This window comes from Bombina bombina, chromosome 12, assembly GCF_027579735.1.
Source record: "Bombina bombina isolate aBomBom1 chromosome 12, aBomBom1.pri, whole genome shotgun sequence".
NCBI classification, from domain to species: domain Eukaryota; kingdom Metazoa; phylum Chordata; class Amphibia; order Anura; family Bombinatoridae; genus Bombina; species Bombina bombina.
The window spans coordinates 106,645,328-106,671,306 of NC_069510.1; the positions used below are offsets into that span (position 1 = coordinate 106,645,328).

Consider the following 25,979-nt stretch of genomic DNA (forward strand, 5'->3'; position numbering starts at 1 on the left):
TAAAGTTATTAACTCCTAATCCGCAAATAAGTTATTAACCCCTAATCCGCAAATAACATAATTAAAACCGCTAACCCCCCACATCGCAATAAACCTATTTAACCTATTAACTCTTAAAGTGCCAACCCCCCACATCGCAATACACCTAATTAACCTATTTACCCCTATACCGCCAACCCCCCACAACACAAATAACTAATTTAATTACTAAGCCCCCTAACCTCACACCCCCTAAAGTAACCCTAATTACTACTAAATTAAATTTTCTACTATCACTATTGAATCAAATTGCTCTATACTTGAGTCATTGATCACTCATTAGAACTGGTAAGTGCCATTTGTTACATTGCGTTTTATACTTTGAAAGTATGCATTTGTGACATTAGTATTAAAGATAAACATTGATGATGACATTAGGCTACACAGTGTAATATTACTGACAATGATTTTAATAATCGAATGATGTTTGATTCAATCAGCCAATCTGATTGAAATATAAATTTTCTACTATCACTAACGAATCAAATTGCTCTATACTTGAGTCATTGATCACTCATCCCTTTGAACTATCAATTTAAGATTTTATTGAATCAAACATCATTCGAAGCAATACTTTGCACCAAATTTGGAGCAATAATATTGTCCCCTTGCTTTGTAATGAGAGACAAAGATGTAACATAATCCATAAGTAGTAATGTATTTATTAAATTTTTATCCCTATATCTACTAGTGCACCAAATTTGGAGCAATAATATTGTTTGATTTAGAAAGAGTATACAATTTTAATAAAGTTTCTAATTTACTTTTATTATCTAATATGCTTCATTCTCTTGCAGCATCGGACATAACCTTTCTGTGTTTTCAGACTTCTATTGATTTCTATGGCATTCGCGGCCTCAAGGGCGTCAGTTTCAACGATAGGTATGCTGCGTCAGAATTGACGCGAGCGTACCTGTTGAATGTTTGATAAATTGGCAAGAGGGTCAAGATGAGTCGAATGTGAGCGTGGATGATCAGTAGTCCACTCGAATAACACAAGCATCGATCTGCATCGGATTGATATCGCGGGAGAGTATATTACATCACACATTTCAACATTTGACGATCTTGACGCTTTGTTAACTATGGCGGATCAACTTTGCGTCAAATTTAACGCAGACTTCCAGCGCATTATCAGTTGAAGCTTTGATAAATCAGACCCATTTAGTAAAAATGAAATCACGCGATCGTTGATGTGATCGTATTATTTCAAGGCCGAGATCGGATCATTGGGACGACCCCAGGCGATCCTTACCTACGTCAAAAGGGGAAGCTGTAGGAGGCCATATATGGTAGGACGGCATTAAAGCCCAGCGCTGTTAGGAAGGCTTGGAACGCCCTAACGGCGTGAAGGGGTTAAAGGATATTATAATTAGTAAAGAAGACATAGCGATACCATATCATTCTAGATATTGCTATAACTTTAGAAAGCTATGTATAAGGTTAAAGCCTATTTAAAAATTATACTATAAAAAAATATATATATATAATTATATTACTTTTTGTTTAAAGGGACATGAAACTCATATTCTTTTTTTCATGATTCAGATGGAATATGTAATTTTAAACAACTTTCTAATTTACTTCTATTATCTAATTTGTTTTGTTCTCTTGGTATTCTTTGTTGAAAAAGGATACCTAGGTAGGCTCAGGAGCTGCTGATTGGTGGCTACACATATATGCCTCATGTTATTGGATTACTTAACGAGTTAACTAGCTTCCAGTAATGCAGAAAGAAAATTAAGCAAATTATATAATAGAGGTAAATTGGAATGTTGTTTAAAATTTTTAAAATCATGAAGGTTTAATTTTGACTAGACTGTCCCTTTAAAGGAGCATAACAATGCATAAATAAAATGCTCTAAAGCAAAAAAAAAACATGAATTATAAACAGTAAATGAATTATTTTTTTCAAATCAAATATTTCATAGGAATTTTAAATTTGTTAACAAAAATGGAGAGAGTGCAAAAACAAAAACACGCATCTAAGTGCAGATTAAAACAAATGTAATAAAACAGCCCCCATTAATAGGAAATTACTCACAAGATAAAAGATAAGTGACAGCGGGGGCGGAGCCTAGCCGCGCAGGGTGATGGCTGCTTAAATCTTGGCTCCTAAGCTCCATGCCCGATTAATACCTGAATAAAGGGGTTTAAGCTGCACAAATTCGAATATCATCACAGGCACGGACAACTTACAATGCACGGCACCTATTGAGAGGGAGAGGTGACAGCTGTTGAAAAACATCCACCGAACGCAACAGACTTGGATCTTGAGGCCTACTCTAGACTCCGGGCTCACCTCAACACAGTCGCCGTGCTAACAGGCCGGAGCCGCGCACTGCAACTAGCAGGCACCACCTCAGACAACGTAAGTGCAGAGACACTAACAGAAGGCTCAGGAGGGTATCCGGAGCAGAGCGGCAGGCAGGCCGACAGGAATATAGCAGGCGATGCCTATTGGAACCATGCCACGCGGTCATAACGTCTGGTAAGCAGTTAGACCTTTCACACATCTATAGGCCACACAGAGTGTACAGGACTGGAGCTCAGATCACAGCGACCACAGCTTAGGAGACAACAATATTATATTTGGGGACCCTTTTGCTCCGGGAGGGATGATTGATGAGCAGGACTTACATACTACTATACTGGAGTTTCTGAGGCCTAATGTCTAAACATTTACTTGGCAAACCACATAGACTTAGGGGTTATAACTAACTGCTTCCCAGTAAGCACGGAGTGATCTTTTGTATAACACACTCTGGCAGAATATAAAGAAGGGGATCGCTCTGGTCATTAAAAAGAGAGACACTAAAACAGTGAGCCTACTACAAAGGTGCTGCAGGCTGATTGCCCCTGCACCCTAAATGCTAATAATAACATGTCCAGTAGGAAAAACAATAAAACAGAGAAGAGCACCAAGTCTACAAGCCTAACTAACTACCTTAAAGTTGCGACTTCAAGTACAGACATGCCTGAACATAGAACCACCTCTCCTGTCCATAACTCTGCTGATGTGGGCGCTGCCCCCCCCCCCCATAACACAACAGGAGTATTTAACTAGAGAGGACCTCAATACTATATCCTCCAAAGATGACATTAACAAAGTTGTAGCTGAAATGAGGTCGCTCTTTGGCGATCTGAAAAAGGATATCACACAAGTCACGCACAAGTCCAAATACTAGAAATCAAGCATGACACCCTCCAAGCCAGAGTTAAAAATAACTCACAGCACATCCGAGATCACAAAGAGACTATACAGTTCCTACTCTCCAGAATGGAAGATCTAGACAATAGAGGACGGCGAAATAACGTCAGGATAAGGGGAATTCCGGAATCAGTCACTAATGTTGCATTGGAAGGTTACTTGCAGGACCTGTTCCGCACCCTTAAGGGCACAACAAACTCCACGGAAGTCCCTATTGAAAGAGCTCATAGAGCTCTCAGGCCTAGACCGTCTCCTAAGGCACCTCCTAGAGACGTTACAATTAAATTTCTTAGTTATAAAGACAAAGAAAGGATCACCAAAAAGCAAGGAGCCTTAAAACGGTAACGCATGCAGGGATCCCGCTACAAATCTTTTCTGATCTAAGTCAGATTACCCTGCAGAAGAGAAGGGACCTCAAGTTTATAACTACTGAGCTCCAGGCCCACAAAATTCAATACAAATGGGGCTTCCCGGTATGCCTCATAGCCTCTAAGAATGGAACACAGGCAATCTACAGGACACCAGCCGACTTGCCAGAGTTTTGCAAAACACTGGAAATTGATATTCAACAACCGGATCGGATGGGAGCTTACCAACAGGACCCTCCATCACAAGACAAAGATGACGTCGCCCAAACATCGGGCACCTGAGAGGTGACTCCTACCCTCATGTTATGGATCAGGGACACATTAAAAGAGACTTGATAAGTATTATGTTTTTTCATTGAAGTTGTTATACATATTCTCGGCACGGTAGGTGCAACTACATTTGCTGACAATGGCTGACTGGTATGTAAGTTGATCAATAACTGTTTGAAGGGTTTATTTGTTTGAATATGTTTATAGGTTTAGTATAAGGAGGAACAACTGGCCTCATGGATGAGTAAAGACATTGGGTTATAAGACATCCTCCACACACGTAGAGGCACTACTATGATACATGTTGAACAATACCTGCCACTAAATGAAGCTGCTGCACTGAGCAAGGGCTCAGGAGTACATTAAAACATAGCATCCCCTTAGGTTCACATAGACCCCGCACTATATATTGCCATACATTGAGAAAGCTTAAAAGCTGCTCTCCCAGGACATGACCTGGCACCCACTGATTATCCTCCCTGGGGCTAGCATATATATATAGCCACATTAACGGGGTGAGAGATACATCTAAAAACCTAATGATTGCTGCATATGCCAATGAATGTATATTTTATGTATCTTGTTGCAAAAGTTTCTCTGAATATGCGATGTGGGAAAAATACCTCATTAAGGGTTCTGGGAAGATATTAAATGTATTGCTCATCCCTGACGTGCCTACACTAGTATTTAGTTTTAATAAATATATATAAAATTGGGAGGATGTATATTCTCGTTTGATAACTCTCAGTCTTACAACGTAGGTCCACGCCATTATAAATTTGATCAGTAGATCCCTGTCAGATCATAATTTCAATGAGTGACTAGAAAATATTGATCATGGGGACCCTCACCTCCCTAATGCATAACCTAGGGAACCATTATGGGACTAATATTTTATTCAGGGAGGGTGGGACTCGGGTTGATACACCTCCCTCTATTATACCTAAGTAAATCCAGTGCCAACACACAATCATTAATAGTATGACCCCCAAATCTTACGTTTTTTTAATATATTATAAACTAATCGGGCGTGGAGATACTGACCCCACGCTTACTTTACTTCGCTTTTCCTTCTCTCTTTCTTAGATAACTGAGAGAGATAGAATTGTTACACTATATCTGCTTCACTGACTCCCAGTATAATTGGGATTTTCATTATCCACTTCCTAACTCTTGCTTTCCTTAACTAGCTCACGCTCTCTTATATCTCATATTCCTCTTAACTTCCCCCCCTCCTTTCCCTTCTCCTTCAACCCCCCTCCTATTGGGCAAAATGGAGCCCCAGAATAGACACAACTTGGCAGTCATGACATTAAATGTAAAAGGTCTTAACACACCAGAGAAGAGATCTCACTTACTGAGGGATGCAGTCAGACTTCACTGTGATATAATATATTTGCAGGAAACCCATTTTAAGAAGCGTAGGGAACCGAAATGGCCAAACACCGAATTCCCAACATCCTGTTTTGCCTCAGGCCCTACTAAAAGAATTGGAGTGGGCATTCTTATCAAACACTCATCTCCCTTTTCTCTGATACATGAGGAGAGGGACCCAGAGGGCCGATACTTGATTATCGTGGGCACTTTATACCACAGGCCGGTCACATTAGTTAATGCATACTTTCCTAACCAACTACAACATCAATTAATGACAGTACTCACAAATAAAATACTCAAACTGCAAAAAGGAGCTCTGATTTTTGCAGGTGATTTTAATCTGCCCCTTGATCCCCAAATTGACACCTCTAGAGGGCTAGCCTCTACCCCAAAAAGAATCATTAAACAATGTACCACTAGGTTAGAAGAGTTGGCTGTTCCCGATACCTGGAGAACACTATACCCTACGAGACGTGATTATACTTTTTTATCCCACCCTCATGACTTATACACGAGAATAGACTATATCTTCACTGATCAATCGACCCTGGCCTTTGTAGTGGACACAAAAATCCTTCCTATGACATGGTCTGACCATGCCCCAGTATTATGCAAATTGAGATGGCCCTCAATACCAGACCATCCTTTCATATGGCGATTTGATGACTTTCTGCTCAATAACCAACTGATTAAGGGGAAGATAGAAACTACACTTACTGACTATTTTACTATAAATAATATAGCAGAGACACCTAAACATGTAATCTGGGTGGCTCACAAGTGCGTACTGCGGGGCGAACTTATCAAACAAAAGGCCCTATTGGCTAAACAAACTAGGACTAAATTTACCTCACTCCTAACCAACATACGCAATCTAGAAACCAAACACAAACGAAATCCATTAGACACCTCAGTCAAAGCAGAACTCAAACAGGCTAGAACAGAGATTCAGGACCTACACACATTGGAGCACCAAAAAATGGCTTTAAGGAACCAACAGAAATTCTATGAATTTGGAGACAAACCAGGGAAGCTTCTGGCGAGGGCCCTCAAAAGGAAACGTCTAAAAATGCACATTCACTCCTTCACAGATAGACATGATTCTAAACACTCAAGTAACCCAGATATTGCAGAAGTCCTGCGAACTTACTACCATGAATTATATAACTTACAGAACTCCACTCCCTCTTTGTTAGAGGGGAGCGAGCGGTCGACCCCTCTAGATATGGACTCCTACTTGGACTCTGTTATGCTCTCCTCACTATCGCAGACAGATATGGAGAAACTAGAAGCTCCTATATCCACAGAAGAGGTGTTACGAACTATTGACAGCCTGCCGTCGGAGAAGAGCCAAGGCCCAGATGGCTTTAGTGCCAAACATTACAAGCTTTATAAAACTATTTTGTCCCCACATTTGGCTTCTTTATTCAACACTCTGGACACTTCCCCAGGCTTTCCTTCCACCATGTTAGCAGCACACATCACTACTATCCCAAAGCCAGGTAAGCCAGCAAACTGCCCAGAAAATTTTCGACCAATCGCCCTCCTTAATGTGGACATAAAGATCTTTGCTAAAGTCCTCTCCAACAGACTGAATACATTTTTACCCAACCTGATCTCACCAGATCAGGTAGGATTTGTACCTGGCCAAGAGGCCAGGGACAACACCATAAAAGCCACAATACTTGGAAATTATGCACGGGTCAATAGGATCCCGCTGGTACTGGTCTCTACGGACCCCGAAAAGACCTTCGACAGGATCAGCGGAAATTTCTGAAGGCAGTCCTGTTGAAGATTGGGTTTGGACATTTGTTCACACAAAGGATTTTTTCCCTTTATACAGCCCCCTCAGCGCAGGTGAAAGTTAATAACATACTCTCTAGCCCCTTTAATATATCTAATGGTACCAGACAGGGGTGTCCGTTGTTGCCACTGCTGTTTGCCCTGGTCATGGAGGTCCTAGCCCAGAAGATTAGAGATAACAAGACAATCACGGGATTAAGAATAGGTGCCCAAGAACATAAACTATCGTTGTATGCGGACGACGTGCTGCTCTCGCTGACAAACCCACTAATTACGCTTCCAGAGGCCCTACGGGTATTTGAGGAGTACGGTAGATACTCAAACTTTCATCTAAATAAATCTAAATTGGAAATTCTTAATGTCAGTCTCCCTCAGGCTGAATTTAGCCGACTCTCTTCCATGTGCCCCTTACGCATCCAAACCCGTAGCCTTAGATACTTGGGGGTTAACCTTACTCCGACAACTGAGACCCTCTTCGAGGCCAACTACACAGACTTACTCAACACAATTACCGGAGATCTTCCTCCTGGAAAAATAAATTGGTTTCCTGGCTCGGAAGGATTGGCATCGTAAAGATGAATATCCTTCCCCGCGTACTGTATTTCCTTCAGACTCTCCCGGTCCCACTGCCCACAATTACATACATAAATTGCAGGGTGTGATTGAAGGGTTTATTTGGAGGGGAGTAAGGCCGTGAATAGCAAAACAAACTCTCTATATGACAAAAGAGAGAGGAGGGTTGGGTGTTCCTAACTTGTTGGCTTACCGTAAGGCTATCAATCTCCAGCACCAGGTAGAATGGTGCCATAATTCCAAGAACAAGACATGGGTTCAAATTGGCGGAGAAAATCTAGGGACGTTGAGCCGAGGAATCCTGGGTTGGATCTCCGCCAGATCCAGGCCCCACTCACTTGAACACTATCTTCTTCTCAGAGAATTCTTTACTAGATGGGACAAAACCTTAGTGGAGCACCCCCATGTTTCCTCAAACCCATCACTACTCACACCCTTTGTGGACAACCCAGACATGCCCTTTACAAACACACAACAAGTGAAGGTAGACAGGACCCAGATAACACAACTGACTTTTCACCGACTGTTAACGGAACACAGACTCAAGAAAAGGGAGGACTTGGAGCAAGCTGGGCTTGGGCTTTCCTGGTACTTCCATGTACAGCTCCACACTACCTCATGACACATAAAAAATTGAATAATATAACCGGACAACTGACTACACTTGAATCCTTATGCTTGCTGCCTAATACACCTAGACGCATGATCTCTATAGCTTATCGCCTAATCCTCTCCCATAAAGATACACCACTGCCTGGTTATGTGAGGCAGTGGAATCGAGAGATCATACCTGCCCCATCTGATAAGGAATGGTTTAAAATTTTAACCACCCACACAAGAGCTTCGGTATCAGCAAGGATGTTGGAGACTAACTATAAATTTCTGTCCCGCTGGTATCTCACACCAGACAGAATAAAAATAATTTACAAACAAACAGATGGGCGGTGCTGGCGGGGATGCGGGGAGCAGGGTACTCTTCTCCACATTTGGTGGGACTGCGGGCTTATTGGGCCCTTCTGGCATTCAATTCTAGACATCATGTAAACCAAGCTTAGTGTCTCCCTAAATAGATCACCCGGCCTCCTCCTGTTCCACGGCCTTCCCAAACTAAAAGACAAACCCACAAAACAGCTTTTCTTTATCATGCTCAACAACGCTAAATCCCTTATTCCCAGGAGGTGGAGGAAGGTTGAAATCCCATCTATAACTGACTGGTCGTGCCAGGTTGACAGGCACTTGCAGCTTGAGAGATTCCGATACATGAGAGACGACAAAATAGAGATTCATGAATACATGTTGGGGCTCTGGAGGCCCCATGCCCCTAATTTAGAATCTAACACATAGATGACTAACATTGGGAACCCACTGCTCCCATACGATCCTATGGGGCTCCATGTATGAAGAGCCCATTCGGCCCCTCTCCCCCACCCCACCCCTCCTCTCCCCTTCCTCTTTCTTTTCTTATCTTTTCTTTTTTTTGCCTTCCTTCTCTAATTACTCTAATACACATTTCAGAATGCTCTTGGCGTGGAGTATGAGTGTAAGCACACATCAGGAGACCAAGTTATTCTTTCTAAAAGTTATGATTACTAATGTAATTTTTCCTGTTATCTTATTAAGTACTATAAGATTTAACATTGGGACCCCGGGCATGTTCACACCCTGATGGTAATGAGTACCTTATTAGATGGCAAATATGACAACATTTAATGGCCTTTGTATGGGTCTAAAAGAACTTTGTCCTTCTACAAGAGAGACTTTTTCTATACATTTTGGACATGTACGAAGTACAGACTAGACGCAGATTTTGTCCTGAGTTGCCATCCACGTTTGAAATGTGAATAATGTACCTGAGTCCCATGTAATGAACATATCATGTTATGTGTGTTGCTTTCTTTTTCTTTTATCTATTTATAAAGCTTTTGAAAACGAAAAAAAAAAAAAAGATAAGTGACAGCATGTAACAAGCACAACACTTACCTTCTGATCCTCAGATACCCCAAAATCCGTCCTCCAAGGAGCCAATAACCCTGTCCTGCCTTTCGTTCTTGAGGTCGATGCGTTTGAGACTGGAGTAGGTGCCCTCTTATCTCAACGTCCTACGCCTGACGGTTTCTTGCATCCGTGTGGTTTCTTCTCTAAGAAATTGTTTCCAGCGGAGTGCAATTGTGAAATTGGCGACAGGGAATTACTGGCCATAATTTTGGCACTCAAGGAATGGAGGCATTTTCTCGAGGGTACTAGCGTGCCAGTGCTCATTCTTACTGACCACAAGAATTTAACTTATCTATCTGAAGCAAAACGTTTGTCGCCCGACAGGCCAGATGGGCGCTATTTTTGTCTCGGTTTAATTATGTGGTCTCCTACCTGCCTGGTAGTAAGAATGTTAGGGCTGATGCCCTCTCTCGACAATTTTCGCCTCTGTCCAAGGAGGAGTCTGTACCTACTCCTGTTATAGCTCACGACCATATTTTAGCTACCATACGTACTAATTTGACTTCTCCCTTGGGGGAGGAGATCCTGGCTGCACAAACCAATGCACCTCCTGAGAAACCTAGTGGTAAGTGTTTTGTTCCTGAGAATCTTCGAACTAAACTTTTGCACACTTTCCACTATCCTAAAGCCGCAGGTCACCCAGGCAAGAACCAAATGATTTGGTCTGTCACTCGACAATTCTGGTGGCCAGGTCTTCGTTCTGATGTTGCTGCGTATGTTGCCTCCTGCTCAGTTTGTGCACAGAATAAGACTCCTCGACGTCTTCCTGTGGGTCTTCTTCAACTTATTGCTAATGGTGAGCGTCCTTTGACACATCTTTCCATGGACTTCATTGTCGAGCTCCCTGTTTCCAATGGCAATACTGTTATCCTTATGGTGGTTGACCGTTTTTCTAAAATGTCACATTGCATTCCTTTGATGAAGTTGCCTAGCGCTCAGGAGCTTGCTTCAATTTTTGCCCGGGAGGTCTTCCGTTTACATGGGTTACCCAAGGAGATAGTGTCGGACCGGGGTAGCCAGTTTGTCTCCAGATTTTGGCGTTCCTTTTGTGCTCAAATGGGGATCCAGCTTTCCTTCTCCTCTGCATATCACCCTCAATCTAATGGGGCTGCGGAACGGTCTAATCAAGCTCTGGAACAGTTCCTCCTTTGCTATGTCTCAGATCACCACAATAATTGGTCTGAACTGTTACCTTGGGCAGAGTTTGCTCGTAATAGTGCTATTAATGCTTCCTCCAAGTTATCCCCGTTCATGGCGAATTATGGGTTTTAACCATCCTTGTTGCCCGATTCATTCATGTCTCAGGGTATTCCGACTTTGGAGGAGCATCTCCGGCAACTCCGTTCCATGTGGGTGCAGATTCAGGATTGCCTGCATCGTTCTATGCAGCGCCAAAAGTTCTAGGCTGATCGTAGGCATCTGCCCTCGCCTTCCTACCAGGTTGGTGAGAGAGTTTGGCTGTCCTCCCGCAACTTGAACCTTCATGTGCCTTCCAATAAACTAGCTCCCCGTTATGTTGGTCCTTTTCGAATACTCCGATGGGTCAATCCTGTGGCCTACGCTCTTGACCTTCCTCCTGCAATGCGCATCTCCAATGTTTTTCATGTCTCCCTCTTGAAACCATTGGATTGTAATCGGTTTACCACTGTGTTGCCTTGTCCCCGTCCTATCTTTGTTGACAACCATGAGGAGTATGAGGTCAGCAGCATTATTGACTCTTGTATGTCCAGGGACCGTGTACAGTATTTGGTTCACTGGAGGGGCTACGGTCCGGAGGAGCGTTCTTGGGTTCCCTCCTCTGATGTTCATGCTCCCACCCTCCTCCGTGCCTTCCATGCCGTTTCCCCAATAAGCCTTTTGTCCTCCCGCGGGGGAGGGGTCGTTGAGGGGAGGGTACTGTCAGGGGTTTTTCCCTGTTGTGTTTGCCATGTGCTGCTGGCAGCCATTTTACTCACCTCTCTTGCTGCCTATGGTGCATTGTGTGGGATGCTGCTCATTTCCTGCACTTCCTTTTATGGCCAGACTGGTGTGCATCATCTGTGTGAGACAGGATGCAGTCTCAGAATTGTGATGTCATCACTTATTATTTAAAGGAACGCTGTTCAGTATGCTTTGCCTTTGCGTTGTCTCAGACCTGTTTGTGAGAGTTCCTGTGTATTACCTGGCTGTCTTACGTCCTTCCTGGTTCCTGATCCCTGGCTTGTTCCTGACTCTGCTGTTTTCCTTGTTCCTGATTCCGGCTCGTCTGACTATTTGCTTTGGCTCCTGACTCGGCTCGTCTGACTACCAGCTCTGGTTTTGACTCCTGGCTTGTTATTTGACTTGTGGACTTTTTATTATTTTTTTGTTATTAATAAAAGTGTGATTATTTTTGCACTTCTCGTCTCAGTCTGATTCCTGGCACCCTGACACTCACTCACACCTGGTTGTTATGACAGCTAAACTGTAAAATATATCCCTTATATGCACTTGATGTATCAACTTCAAAATGATGAGAGCACAGCACAAAAGATATACATGTTAACATATTAAAATATTGATACAATAAGTGCATAATATTAGTTATGTATTTCAAGAAACCTTTGCTAATCACAATGAAAACAAAATATCGTATTCTGTTAGTTCAGGGTCTGGAGAATTAAAATGTTATCCTCTATTCATACATATTTCATAATCTTGCATATTTGAATTAAAAAGCATAGTTAAATATTTCATAGTTCAAACCGTTAAATATAAAATAATGGTATTAAAAAACATATAACCTAATACATTGTTCCTAGCAGTACTATATGTCATAAATTTTAGTTTTAAAAACAGTAGTAGTGTGCCCCTCATATATCCATTTTCATTTCCCTACTCATCAAGAGGTCTAAGTTAGTATATAGGGGGATAGATTTTATACTAAAAATGCTTGCATATATCTAGGTCCACATTTACACTAAAAAAGCTTGAAAGTTGTTAAGTTTTTGATACAGAGGGGCCGATTTATCATTGTCTGTCCGACATGAAACGCTGTAGCATATCATGTCCGACAGCCATCGCTGAATGCTGACAGCATACGCTGTCAGCATTTAACATTGCACAAGCAGTTCTGGTGAACTGCTTGTGTAATGCCGCCCCCTATAGATTTGCGGCCAATCGGCTGCTAGTAGAGGGTTTCAATCACGGCTGCTTCTTAACTGCTGTTTCCAGCGAGCCTGAAGGTACGGAACAAGGGCATCAGGAGCCATTCGGCCCTTGATAAATCGGCCCCAGAGTGTTTGGATGGAGCATCTTTTTGAGAGAGCTGCAGTTACTTTTTCACAAGCCCGAGTTCACACCGGATCCCTGCACATAGAGACATGCTTATTGGAGACTAAAAGATCTGTTGTTCAATTTACCTGAACTGTGAGACGTATTTACAAGTGTTGCAACGGACTAAGTGGAACTACATCTGGTAGTGGTCACCTTGTTATCTCTAGAAGGGTACTATTATTTCATATTGCACATATGCATATATGCTCATACTGTGTATTTTACTTAAGAGACGTTTGAGCTTAATTAGTTATATATCGTATTTTTTTCTCAGAGGAAATTAGCGCTACATGGTAATACTGTCTGTCCGTGTTTGAATTTTAAATTAGTGTTTAACCCCGTAAGGACCCGGAATTTCAGAGAAAACTTGCAGACAAGATCAGAGGATTTTTAACCTTTTTTTTGCTATCTCTCCATTTAACAGAAATAGAGCCATGATTTTTCTTTTACATATTAAAACTATATTTTGTTTTAGTAGACAACTGAAGGTATTGATCTAGGCCCATTTTGGTATATTTAATGCCACCTCTTCGCTGCTTATGCGATCATATTAAAACATTTGTTAACTTTTTAAAAAAACTTTGGGATTCTCACTGGAATTGTATACATGCTGCTTGTGCAGTCATAACACAAATGGTTGTAAAAGCTTCTCTGGGATCCCCTTTGTTCAGAAATAGCAGACATACATGGCTTTGCCATTGCTTATTGGTAATAAGAAGGCCACTAATTGAAGCTGTGCACCTCACTTCTGAAATTCCCGGCAATGAAGGGGTCAATCAGGTAGCTTGCAAGGTTAAATTTAGCTATAGTGTAGAGATTACCCTCCCACCTGATACCTCATACCCCCTGATCCCTACCTGATCTCTCCCAAACAGCCATCTTGCCTCCCTCACCCCCATTGGTCCAGCCAACTTAGGTACTGGCAGACAATCTGCCACTATGAAGTTTTAAGGCAATTTTTTTTTGTAATTATCTTTTTTATTTATTTTTTATTTTCTGCAGTGTAGAATCCCCCCTTACCCTCCAACCTCTCTGATCCCTCCCAAACAGCTCTCTAACCCTCCCTCCTCTAACTAGTTTCTGCCATCTTAGGTACTTGCAGCTGTCTGCCAGTACCCAGTTTTTATATATTTTTATGTTATTTTGTTTTAAATGTATTAAATATTATTTTTCTGTAGTGCAGCGGCCCTCCCTCATCCTCCCCAACTCCACCCTCCAGGCGATTGTTGAGTAGACCCCCCCAGTAACATATTTTCTGTTGTGTAGCAGAACCCTCCCTTCCACCATTAAAAAACTTTTGTCAGGATAGGGCTTAATGGGGCACGATCAGTGATCGCTAGAGCATGGAAAACCCCTACAACCCCGACATTAGAATCTTGGGTAGCGAGAACTGCAGAGCTTATTAGTTTAGAGGAGTATGGCTTCCTCAAAAGAAACAAGCTGCCCTTCTTCCTAGACGCCAGATTCTTGTGGGAAGAGACCTACAACACACCCTGAGGTAGAATACTAGACAAAAGGAAGCTAGAGTTACACTAACCACACATGGGGGCAGTAGTTGAACAACAGGTCTGGAGGCTGGGGAGGACCTGAGGAGGCACGTCGATAAGGGAATCGATTGAACTAGGTGAGATTATTTGGAAAATGTTTTAGCGTAAAATAGTCTGATATGGACAAGTTGAGCAACAACAGCTCAATTTAATACGAACAACCCACAGAGCACTGAAATAGGTTAGAAGTTTATTTGTTTGAATTGTTTTATACTTGATTAGTATGTAAAGTAAGGACTTGGGAATGTATCATGATTGATTCTTTATGTCTTTTGTAAAATGGAAAAACAAAATAAATTTAAAAAAAACAAAAAAACAAAAACAAAAAACTTTTGTCAGTATAATGGTCCTGCTCGCTCCCACCCCACTCCAGTGATGGGCCGCCCACCGCCGCCCACCGCCTCCCTCCTTACCTTCTAACACCGCTCAACAGTCGGCACCACCTCAAGCCGATGCAGAGAAGGACACACGGGCCCCAATTTATCAAAGGTCTTGCGGACCTGATCCGACACTGCGGATCAGGTCCGCAAGACCTCGCTAAATGGGAGGGAGGTGTCAATCAACCTGATCATACTCGATCGGGTTGATTTCCGGCGATTCCTGTCCGCCTGTTTAGAGCAGGCGGACAGGGTTATGGGGCAGCGGTCTTTAGACCGCTGCTTCATAACTTGTGTTCCTGGCGAGTCTGAAGACTCGCCAGAAACACGGCCCTTCAAGCTCCGTACGGAGCTTGATAAATATGGGCCACAGTGTCTATCTGCATCAGTAATCTCCTGCTCTACTATTTCTGCACTGTCCCACTCCTGGGGCATGCAGAAATAGTGCAATCTCGTAGCTCTCAGCGAGATCGCGGCAGAAGGAGCCATGGACATCAGTGCCGTACAGGATATGGTGCTTGTCCTTAAGAGCTAAACGACTAGTGCCGTACAGGGTACGTAACTGATCGTTAAGGGGTTAATGTAATTCTAAAATAGAAATGGATGTGTTACAAATACTGTTTTGTATCAAGATTTTATGGTACATATACTCTTATTAGCTAGGAATCTAATATTTAAATTATGGAAATCTAGTTACCACTAAATTTACATATGCTAATAAATATAAATTATTATTTTATTATAGAATAAAATGAAACCCAATTTGAGTAAGAATACATTTCAAAAACAAAAAATGTTTTATAATTAAAGGGATAGGAATAGGGCTGCCAGCTATGTTTTATAAAAATTCCGGACAACCTATCGGTGAATGGGCACAGGTGGTAGTTAGAGTCACACAATGCCCCCTAAAGACTTAACATAAGGCCCCACCATTGATCCCACCATCTATATATTTCACAACTGAGCAGTCATTTCATCCCCTTGTTTGCCAGTAACACATGTACGTAGTATTGATTTGAGCCCCTTAACTGCCAGGAGCACACACACAGGTGATCTATCTAGGGTTACCACCTGTCCAGGAATGACCCGGATAGTTCAGGTTTCCATTTGTGTGTCTGGATTTGAAGCTGAGTCAGATATGCAAATTTCTGGGTTTGGTAGGAAGCATCCACAGCTAAAAAAATTGACACTGCGCATGCCTACAGTTACTTATCTCTTGCGGGTGTGTGTTTTTGTGTGGGAGTGTGTCTGAGTGTGGAAGTGTGTCTCTGTGTGTGTGTCTTTGTGTATGAGTGTGTGTGTCTGTGTTCTGTGTGTGGGTGAGTGTATTTATGTGTGTTTGAGAGAGTGTGTGAGAAAGAGAATGTGTGTCAGTGTGTGAGAGAGTGTGTGTGTGTGTGTGTGTGTAAGAGAAGGCGTTAATGTCTTTGTGTGTGTGTGTGAGATAGTGTGTGTGAGAGAGAATGTGTGTCAGTGTGTGAGAGAGTGTGTGTGTGAGAGCGTTAGTGTTTTTGTGTGTGTGAGAGATAGTGTGAGAGTGTGTTAGTGTCTTTGTGTGTGTGTGTGAGAGAGAGAACGTGTGTCAGTTTGTGAGAGAATGTGTGTGTGTGAGAGAGTGTTACTGTCTTTGTGTGTGTGTGTGTGTGTGTGAGATAGTGTGTGTGAGAGAGAATGTGTGTCAGTGTGTGAGAGAGTGTGTGTGTGAGAGCGTTAGTGTTTTTGTGTGTGTGAGAGATAGTGTGAGAGTGTGTTAGTGTCTGTGTGTGTGTGTGTGTGTGTGTGTGTGAGAGAGAGAACGTGTGTCAGTTTGTGAGAGAATGTGTGTGTGTGAGAGAGTGTTACTGTCTTTGTGTGTGTGTGTGTGTGTGTGTGTGAGATAGTGTGTGTGAGAGAGAACGTGTGTCAGTGTGTGAGAGAGAGAAGGTGTGTGTATGAGAGAGCGTTAGTGTCTTTGTATGTGTGTCAGAGTATGTTTGTGTGAGAGTATGTTTGTGTGAGTGTGTGTTAATGTGTTAGAGTGTTTGTGAGAGTGAGTGTGTGTGTGAGAGTGTGAATATCTACCGTATATGCGAGTTTGTGTTTATGTGCTATTATATTTCTCTGATGGTTGGAGACTCTATTCTCAACACCTCACCCCAGGTCCGCTGCCTTGGGGTTACACAGCTCAGAACTCACATTCAACCCACATATACAAGTGCTTACCAAATCCTGATGTTCACATCTACGCAATATTTCCAGAATTGGTCCCTTCCTTACTCAAAAAACTACAAAAAATACTTATTCATTCCCTTATTTTGTCACGCATTGATTATTGCAATCTACTTCTAAATGGCCTTCCAAAACACCGCCTCTCCTCCCTCCAATCTATTATGAATGCTTCTGCTAGACTCATCCACCTAAGTCGTTGATCTACATCAGCTGCTCCGCTCTGCCAGTCTCTACACTGGCTCCCCATACTCTCCAGAATACAATTTAAAGTATTAACCCTAACTTACAAAGCACTCAACAGTCTAACTCCCAACTATATTTCCTCTCTCATCGTGAAATATTCCCCATCCCGTCCTCTTCGATTAACCTCTGACCTACGTCTCTCCACTCCTCCTGTTATCTTTACATCCCGGCCCCGTCTCCAAGACTTCACACGTGCTGTTCCTGTCCTCTGGAATTCTCTACCCAGCTCCATAAGACTGTCTCCAACCTTATATAGCTTAAGACGCTCTTTGAAAACCCACCCATTCAGAGGGGCTTACCATCTCTCCTCCATCCCTCATCCGAACTAAACTAATACATGAACTGCCTGACTCACTGCTGCAACTACAACCGATGTGACAAGCTACCCTAACCTTATGTCTCTGCACCCTAAACCTGTAGACTGTGAGCTCTCCGGGGCAGGGCCCTCTTCCTCCTGTACTAGATTTGTTTAGTTTTGTTATGTTTTGTATTTTATCACAAATCCTTGTCATTGTATACCCCTTTCACTGTACCCAGCACTACGGAATTTGGCAACGCTATACAAATAAATGATAATAATAATAATAATAATTATACATAGTGTCCTGGGCATGGCGCAAGAGTGTTCGGGATTGGCCGGAACTAAAGGTGGCAACCCTAGATCTAACACTCCACGGCTGCCTTTAACACATAATAGAAAATGCACAGTGTTACTTCTTTTTTTGACCATTTTTATAATGAATAGAAGCACAGGAGGCCGTATACATTTAGCTGACACTTAGGGGACTTTAAAAATAGACATTTAAGTGTTTGGTATTTTTATATAGAGTTTACTGGACACCTGGCATCCTAGATTAGAAAGCCAAAATTAAACTTGCATGATAGAACATTCATTTTAAGTGAGCAGTAGATTGTTTTCTGCCAAATTTCAATTTGCCGGCCTCCTGTTTCATGTGACAGCACATCAGTATACAAGAGAAGCAGCACATTAGTGATATTTATTTTTGAATAGAAGAATTTTAAAGTGCCCTTTGTATCTACTAAATGTTATTACTTTTTAAAGGGCAATTATAGTGTTAAAATGACATGCTCTAATCTTTTGGAGCCGGGTTCAGCATCCTTGGCACCCCAAATGTTTTGGAACTACATTTCCCATGATGCTCAGACAGCCTAAAGAGTGTCTCAGCATCATGGGAAATGTAGTTCCAAAACAATTGGGGTGCCAAGGTTGCTGACCCCTGTCCCTGCAAATTTGTAACCATCCACTTTTAATAAAGTGTGACTGAGTGCAAGATATCTATTAATTGCACTTCTTTTGTAATCAAGCTCTAAATACCTTTATAAAAAAAAACACTCTCACAGTGACTATCAACTTTAAAAAGCTAATAACACAAACTCAAGATAATTAATTAAACTAAAGAGTTTAATTCAAATTTTGAATAAATATTTAATTAATTGCAACTCTTTTAAATCATATTGCATTAGGGGTCGTGCACGACTATTCTGAATATTATTTTTATTAGGTAAATTTGCTGATGGTGAGTTTATAGAACCTAGGGGGTGTTGTCTGTAAAACGTTTGGGAACAACTGGATTGGTTCATGTCATTTTAATCAAATATTAGTAATTTTACAATATAATGGCCCTTTAAGGACTACGGAGCTATATATGTGGCCCTTAAACAGTATTGGTTGCTGTTCATTTACCTAAGTAGATGAAAGCTACTAAGTTTTAAAAAGCAGATAATTAGCACAAAAATATCTTTGAGTTCTACAATTTCCCTGTTGAATTATAAGATTGTCTTGTACCTTTGAAGACAGATATGAATAATTAACAAGCCAAATGAGTCACTCGACCTTGCAGTAGCAATTAGCGCTAAATAAAATTAACCAGAGGGGCTTGTCTGGGTGGCGGCCATGCTAGGACGTAAAAATTGGAAGCTCTGTCTAAAACTAAGTCAAATCCTCTGATTATCATTCTTCAAATGTGTCATCCTTATATCAACTGACACCTACTATCGTAATAGAAGATATTGAGTTGAATGGTGCTAGTTTTCCTACAATTTCGAAGTCAGAAGCTCTAATCCAGACCGTTTGAAATAGATGGCGGCGGCCTCATATTATATTTTTCAACCCCCCCCCAGTAATTAGGGTTTAAGCAGTTATAATCTGCTGTGATTTCAGCTTGACACTACTGATGACTGGGCTGTGCTATACTACAGTCAAACAAGGAGCACTGTACATGGATCTAACGCTTATATAACCTCAATAAGGTACCTAACAAAATTCTGAGCCCGGAACATACGCGTTTCCTGACATGTAGATACATGTAGATACCCATGTTCTATATTCTCTCCCTACTCTCACAAGTGCTCATTATGGTGGGGTCTCATTGAATATTGCTCGTCCTCCTAAGTGAATTGGAATCTAAAATGTGCCGGAGCTATGCCGAACTTCTTACAACTCTAAAACATGGAGATCCGGCTTACGCAGTTTCATTACCAGTTGCTGAAGGGTCTCAGGAAATACCTGCCCCATAGATCGACCTATCTAGAGAAAGATCTTCATCAAGGATTAATACAGATCCCAGGAAAAGATATGCACATAAGGAGAGTGTAGCCCAAACAAAGTTGCATCTGGATTACAGCTTACCTTCACTAGGACCAGAGATGATGGACCGGCAAGTACAAGGAAGATCTCAGGTGGGGTGACCCCGAGCTTCTTCTGACACCCTTGAGGTCCGGACTGTACATAAGCTGATTCCTAACCTCAACAAAACTCCTCCGAAGACTGCTGAGTTTTCTCCTTCCTGAACTGGTAATATGTGCTATTATCTGGGTATTTGAAGATGTCCCCCACTCTGATCACCTACTTCTTTAAACACAAATCACACCCCAGTTTGATGACTGTGGGATCAGATAAAGAGTGGCAGTCAGTCAGCAAACCCAACCTTAATATTAGTATAAAGGACTCTGTTTGACTGTGCTAAGACTCACCACATGGATCATTTAAACTAGTAACTATATACTAGAATTAAAGGGATATGATATATGACAATGACAATGGACTGGGAAGGGGTCAAAGGTGTATATCTATTTGTGTATTTATATGTGTGTATTTGTATGTATGTAAGTGTGAAGTGTCTTATATTTGAGTTTCATTGAAATAGTATAGCCCAGAACTAAATGAAGACCTCCACTTCCTAAACTGATTTTTTGCGCTCCATAGCCTTAGCGCTTAAAGGAATAGTCTAGTCAAAATTAAACTTTAATAATTTAGATAGAGCAGACAGTTTTAAGCAATTTTCTAATTTACTCCTATTATCAATTTTTATTTGTTCTCTTGGTATCTTTATTTGAATGTAAGGTTAGGAGCCAGCCCATTTTTAAGTCAGCACCTGGGTAGCGCTTTCTGATTTGTGGCTACATTTAGACACCAATCAGCAAGCATTACCCAGGTTCTGAACCAAAGATGGGCCGGCTCCTATGCTTACACTCTTGCTTTTTCAAATAAAGATACCAAGAGAACAAAGAAAAATTGATAATAGGTGTAAATAAGAAAGTTGCTTAAAATTCTGGAGTTTTTTTACTCTCATCAGCAGAAGGTTCGTTTAACTTGCTGCTTAGTGAAGTTTCTAGACAAGTATCCCTGCTTGCTCTTCCCCAGAAGTACTCTGTATACATTGTTACCAATGCACCAGGGAACTCTGGGTAAGATATGCAAATTAGATATTGCTTCCAAATACTGATTTAAACACAGCAATCCCCTTTATGGTGGGATACTTGCCTAGATTTGCTAATTTATAATATAATGATTCTATATCTCTTTATATATATATATGCGTATTTCACGGTTTGGTAGATAACACAGACACATCACACATACCTACTTTTAGCTCCTGTCCGAATAGACTTGGCTCCCCTAAAGAGCTGCAGTTCCACCTGCTGCGCTGGAATTGGTAGCGGCACTCCTCATTTCCCATGCGAGCTCCTGTACCAATGGCTATTATAGCGTCAGGACGAGCTTGGCAGATAGTTCTCTGGCGAGACGACAAGCCTGGCATCTTGCTGCATATGATACTAGCTCCAAGGGCCAGTACTGAAGACACCCCTCTGAAGAACAAAAATATACAAAATAAGTTAAATATAGAACGAAAAGAAAACACTGAAACTTCCCTATCTCACCTCGACAATTAGTTTATATTATTAACATGGTTCCTACAGCAGGATAAAACAAAAGCAGCACAATGCCTGTGTATTACAATCCCCACGGGCAACCACAGGTCTAACATAAATACACCATACGTAAGGAAAACTACTGTTAACCTCTTAGCATATGCTGCTACTGATTGGCTAGTCAGCCTTGTGTTGCTTAAGAGACATGTAGCCCCAAAAATGTTTTCATGATACAAATAGAACATACAATTTTAAACAACTTTCCAATTTACTTAATTCTCTTGATATCCTTTGTTGAAGGATCATCAGTGCATTACTGGAAGCTAGATGAGCACATCTGGTGAGCCAATTGCAAGAGGCATACGTGCAGCCACCAATCAGCAGCTAGCTCCCAGTAGTGTGCTGCTGATCCTGAGCCTACCTAGGTATGCTTGTAAACAAAGGCTACTAAGAGAACAAAACAAATAGACGTACATTTGAAAGTTATTTAAAATCACATGCAGGTTTTGATGAGATCTGAACTAGAGCACAGGTGAAATAATGAGCCGATTAGTAAATGGTTATTTTACCTGCTCTCGCCCAAGGTAATCCTGAAAATCTTTCCTGTTAGGGAGGACGGAGGACAGTTTTGAAAACCAGTGCTCTATCTGAATCATGAATTTGTTTTCAACTGAAAACCTACTGAAAGTGTCCTTTTAATAAAGGGAAATTAAACCTCAATTTATGTTTTGTGATTCAGATAGAACATGTAATTTATAAAAAAAAAAAAGAATTTGCTTCTATTATCAAATTATCTTTGTTCCTTTTGCATCTTTTGTTGAAAAGCACAGGAGTGTGTCACATGTCTGGAACACTATATGGCAGCAGTTTTACAAGAATGTTATCCATTTGCAAGAACACTAGATGGCAGCACTATTTCCTGCCATTTAGTTCCCCAGACGCCTACCTAGGCATCTCTTCAACAAAGGATAGCATGGGAACAAAGCAAATTTGATAATAGAAGTAAATTGCAAATTGTTTCATATCCCTTTAAGTTTTGTTAAGTTCATGTTAACAGAATCAAAATTTGTAATCCATATGAAAATAACCAATACAAAGGCTATTTGACAACTCAATATACAGTCATGGACAAAAATATTGCCACCCCTGCATTTCTATCAGATAATGCACCACTTTGCCCAGAAAATTGTTGCAATTACAAATGTTTAGGCATTCTTATGTTTATTTCTTTTGTTTGTATTGGTATGACAAGAAAAAAATGGAGAAAAAAAAAGCCAAATCTGACAAATTCCACACAAAACTCCAAAAATACACTGGACAAAATTATTGGCACCCTCAATGTAATATTTGGTAGCACACCCCTTTGAAAAAATAACTGAAATCAATCTCTTCCTGTAACCATCAATGAGTTTCTTACACCTCTCTACTGGAATTTTGGACCACTCATCTTTCACCTACTTCTCCAGGTCTCAGATTGGAAGGGTTCCTTTTCCCAACTGCTGTTTTGAGATCTCTCCACAGGTGCTCTATGGGATTGTGATCTGGACTCATTGCTGGCCAGTTCAGTACTCTCCAGTGCTTTGTCTTAAACCATTTCTGGGTGCTTTTTGACGTGCGCTTTGGGTCATTGTCCTGCTGTAAGACACATGACCTCTAATGGAGACCCAACTTTCTGACACTAGGCCCTACATTGCACAACAGAATTCTTTGGTAGTCTTCAGATTTAATAATACCATGCACACAGTCAAGACATCCAGTGCCCGAAGCACCAAAGCAAACCCAAAACATCAGTTAACCTCCATGTTTGACTGTAGGGACTGTATTCTTTTCTTTAAAAGTCTAATTTCTTTTTCTGAAAACAGTAGAATGATGGGCTTTACAAAAAAACTGTCCACAGCACATCTCTCAAAAGGATTTTGGCTTCCTCAGGAAAGTTTTGGCAAACTCCAATCTGGCTTTTTTAGGTTCTGTGTCAGCAGTGGGGTCCTCCTGGGTCTCCTAACATAGCGTCCCTTTTCATTCAGATGGCAACGTATAGTGCAAGCTGACACATTTGTACCTTGTGCCTGAAGGTCAGCTTGAATTTGTCTAGAAGTTGATCGAAGTTCTTTATCCACCAGTCGAACAATCCTTCATTGCAGTCTTTGATCAATTTTTCTCTTTCGTCCACGTCCAGGGAGATTAGCTACAATGCCATGGGATGTAAACTTCTTGACAATGTTGCGCACAGTGGACACAGGAACATTAAGATCTCTGGAGATGGACTTGTAACCTTGAGATTGTCCATGCTTTTCCATAATTTTGTTCTCAAATCCCTAGACAATTCTTTGCTGCTCTTTCTCTTCTCCATGCTTAGTGTGACACACAGAGACACACGACAGAAAGGTTGAGTCAATTTTCACCGTTTTAACTGGTTGTCGGTGTGATTTCTATATTGTCAGAATCTGTTAATTGATACAGGTGAGTTTAATTACAAATTACAGGAGCATCACAAACTTGGAATGCAATTATTTCTTACAATTTTGAGAAGGTGCCAATAATTTTGTCCAGTCCATTTTTTGAGTTTTGCATTGAATTTTTCAGATTTAGCTTTTTTTTTCTCCAGTTTTTTTGTGTCATACCAATACAAACAAAAGAAATAAACATGAGAATGCCTAAACATTTGTAATAGCAACAATTTTCTGGGCGAAGTGGTGCATTATCTGACAGAAATGCAGGGGTGCCAATATATTTGGCCATGACTGTATGTAACATTTTAGTTGTTTCATCTCCTTGTACAGTTTATCATGTTAATAATAATGGACATGTTTAAAATGAACCTCTTACGTTTGTGCAATGTTTTTTTTTTAAATTGATATTAATGTAACGGTAATTATTATTCATTTATTAAAAAGAAAATTTTTGAAAAGAAAGTTCTGCTGACTTTCTGAGCTTTTCATCTTCAATAAAAAAAGAGCAGTGTGGAAAAATATTATCGCAAAGAAGAAGCATCCACAACTTACATCATCTTCAATAACGGGATTTTAAAAATTCACAGACTTTAAATTATAAAAGTGCAATGTTATGAGAATTAATTTATTGAAAGAATATAGCCCCTAAAATCTTGCCAAAAGTTTACATTCTCACTGTACAGAACTGGGTTTGTCTTTGCTAAATAACGACCTAAAAAATATCTTATTTCTTTCTAAAAAAATTTAAAAACTCTTTAAAAAAAAGGTTTACTGGGACATGTTTTAATTACAATTTTTTTATTAGCAACCTCGTATTATTTTAATTACTATAACCAGATTGCGACACAAGATTCTTCATATTGAAAATAGCATTTTGTACAATAGATCTCAAGTTCCAATAAACAAGAAGGAATGCCAAACGATATCTTGTTCATAACAATGTGACTGTCAAAATAAATTGTGTTTAAATACACAAATGTACTGTAATTTAATATCGCAAAATGCCAATATGAAATAAAAATGTCGTAATTTCTAGCATTTCTAGCAGATCTTGTTTGCTATATGAAATTTCACATATGTTTATTAAATACATATACTTATGTCAATTTCAGGATTGACCACTAATGACAGACTATACAAGACAGATGAAAAGAGGCTTAATGAATCTAGATAGTATATGCATATGTAAATCCAAAATGGCATTGCCCATGCGCATATTTTATTAACTACCTTTATCTGTCAAATTCAATAAGTGAAAAAGGGTGCCGAAAATCTTTTGTAAAGTATCGAAAAATTAGATTAGGATTAACTATAACAGGACTTTTCCATGCAATTTATAGGGGCTTTTTTCACAAGCCAATATTGTTTTTTTTTCAGTTCCCAAAAAGAATGGAAAAACAGTGACCGTGAATGGCTCAAATTCAAAAAGTGTCTATCAGCAGCTGAAACAAACCGAAAAAGATTTTAAAATAAATATTGATTGGTCCTTGACATGTGCAAAAATGTGGGCACCCTTCTAATTGATCCGCTAGTGATTTTTTTGTAAAGCATCAGAACAGTAATTTTCTAAATGTTAGACCTTTATCTAAATCTAGTGGTAATAGTCCCAGAGCTTAAAGTTATAGTAAATCCAAGCGTTTTTGAATTGCTAGGATTTACCAATGTGCAACAAATAAAGGGGACTTTCCGTCATGAAGCTCAAAGTTCCTTTATTTGTCTGCAGTGTTTGCCGTCTGAGCGCCTCAGGCAGTCGACGGCAGAACCCTATTTTATCACTGAGGTGATTTTAGCCAATAGTGTGCTAGTTATCCGGTATAATGCCAGCTGGCCCGCACAACTATTGGCTAAGAGGGGGAAATGTCACCTCACTGAAACATAGCATTCTGCCGTGGGCTGCCTGAGGTGCTCAGCGCGGCAAATGCTACAGGTAAATAAAGGAACTTTCAGCATGAAGTATTTTATACTTTATCAGGCCCATTTATCAAGCTCCGTATGGAGCTTGAAGGGCCGTGTTTCTGGCGAGTCTTCAGACTCGCCAGAAACACAAGTTA

At 40.7% G+C, this 25,979-nt stretch overlaps 1 protein-coding gene across 1 annotated transcript in view; it reads right to left on the reverse strand.

Annotated features, from left to right (window-relative positions):
• The window catches only part of LOC128643061 (protein Wnt-7b-like), a 111,619-nt gene that overhangs the window by 51,305 nt on the left and 34,335 nt on the right, over window positions 1-25,979 (reverse strand). The window contains exon 2 of the mRNA XM_053695995.1: window positions 21,189-21,415. Within this exon, the coding sequence (XP_053551970.1) occupies window positions 21,189-21,415 (227 nt within the window). The remainder of the gene's footprint in view (window positions 1-21,188; window positions 21,416-25,979) is intronic.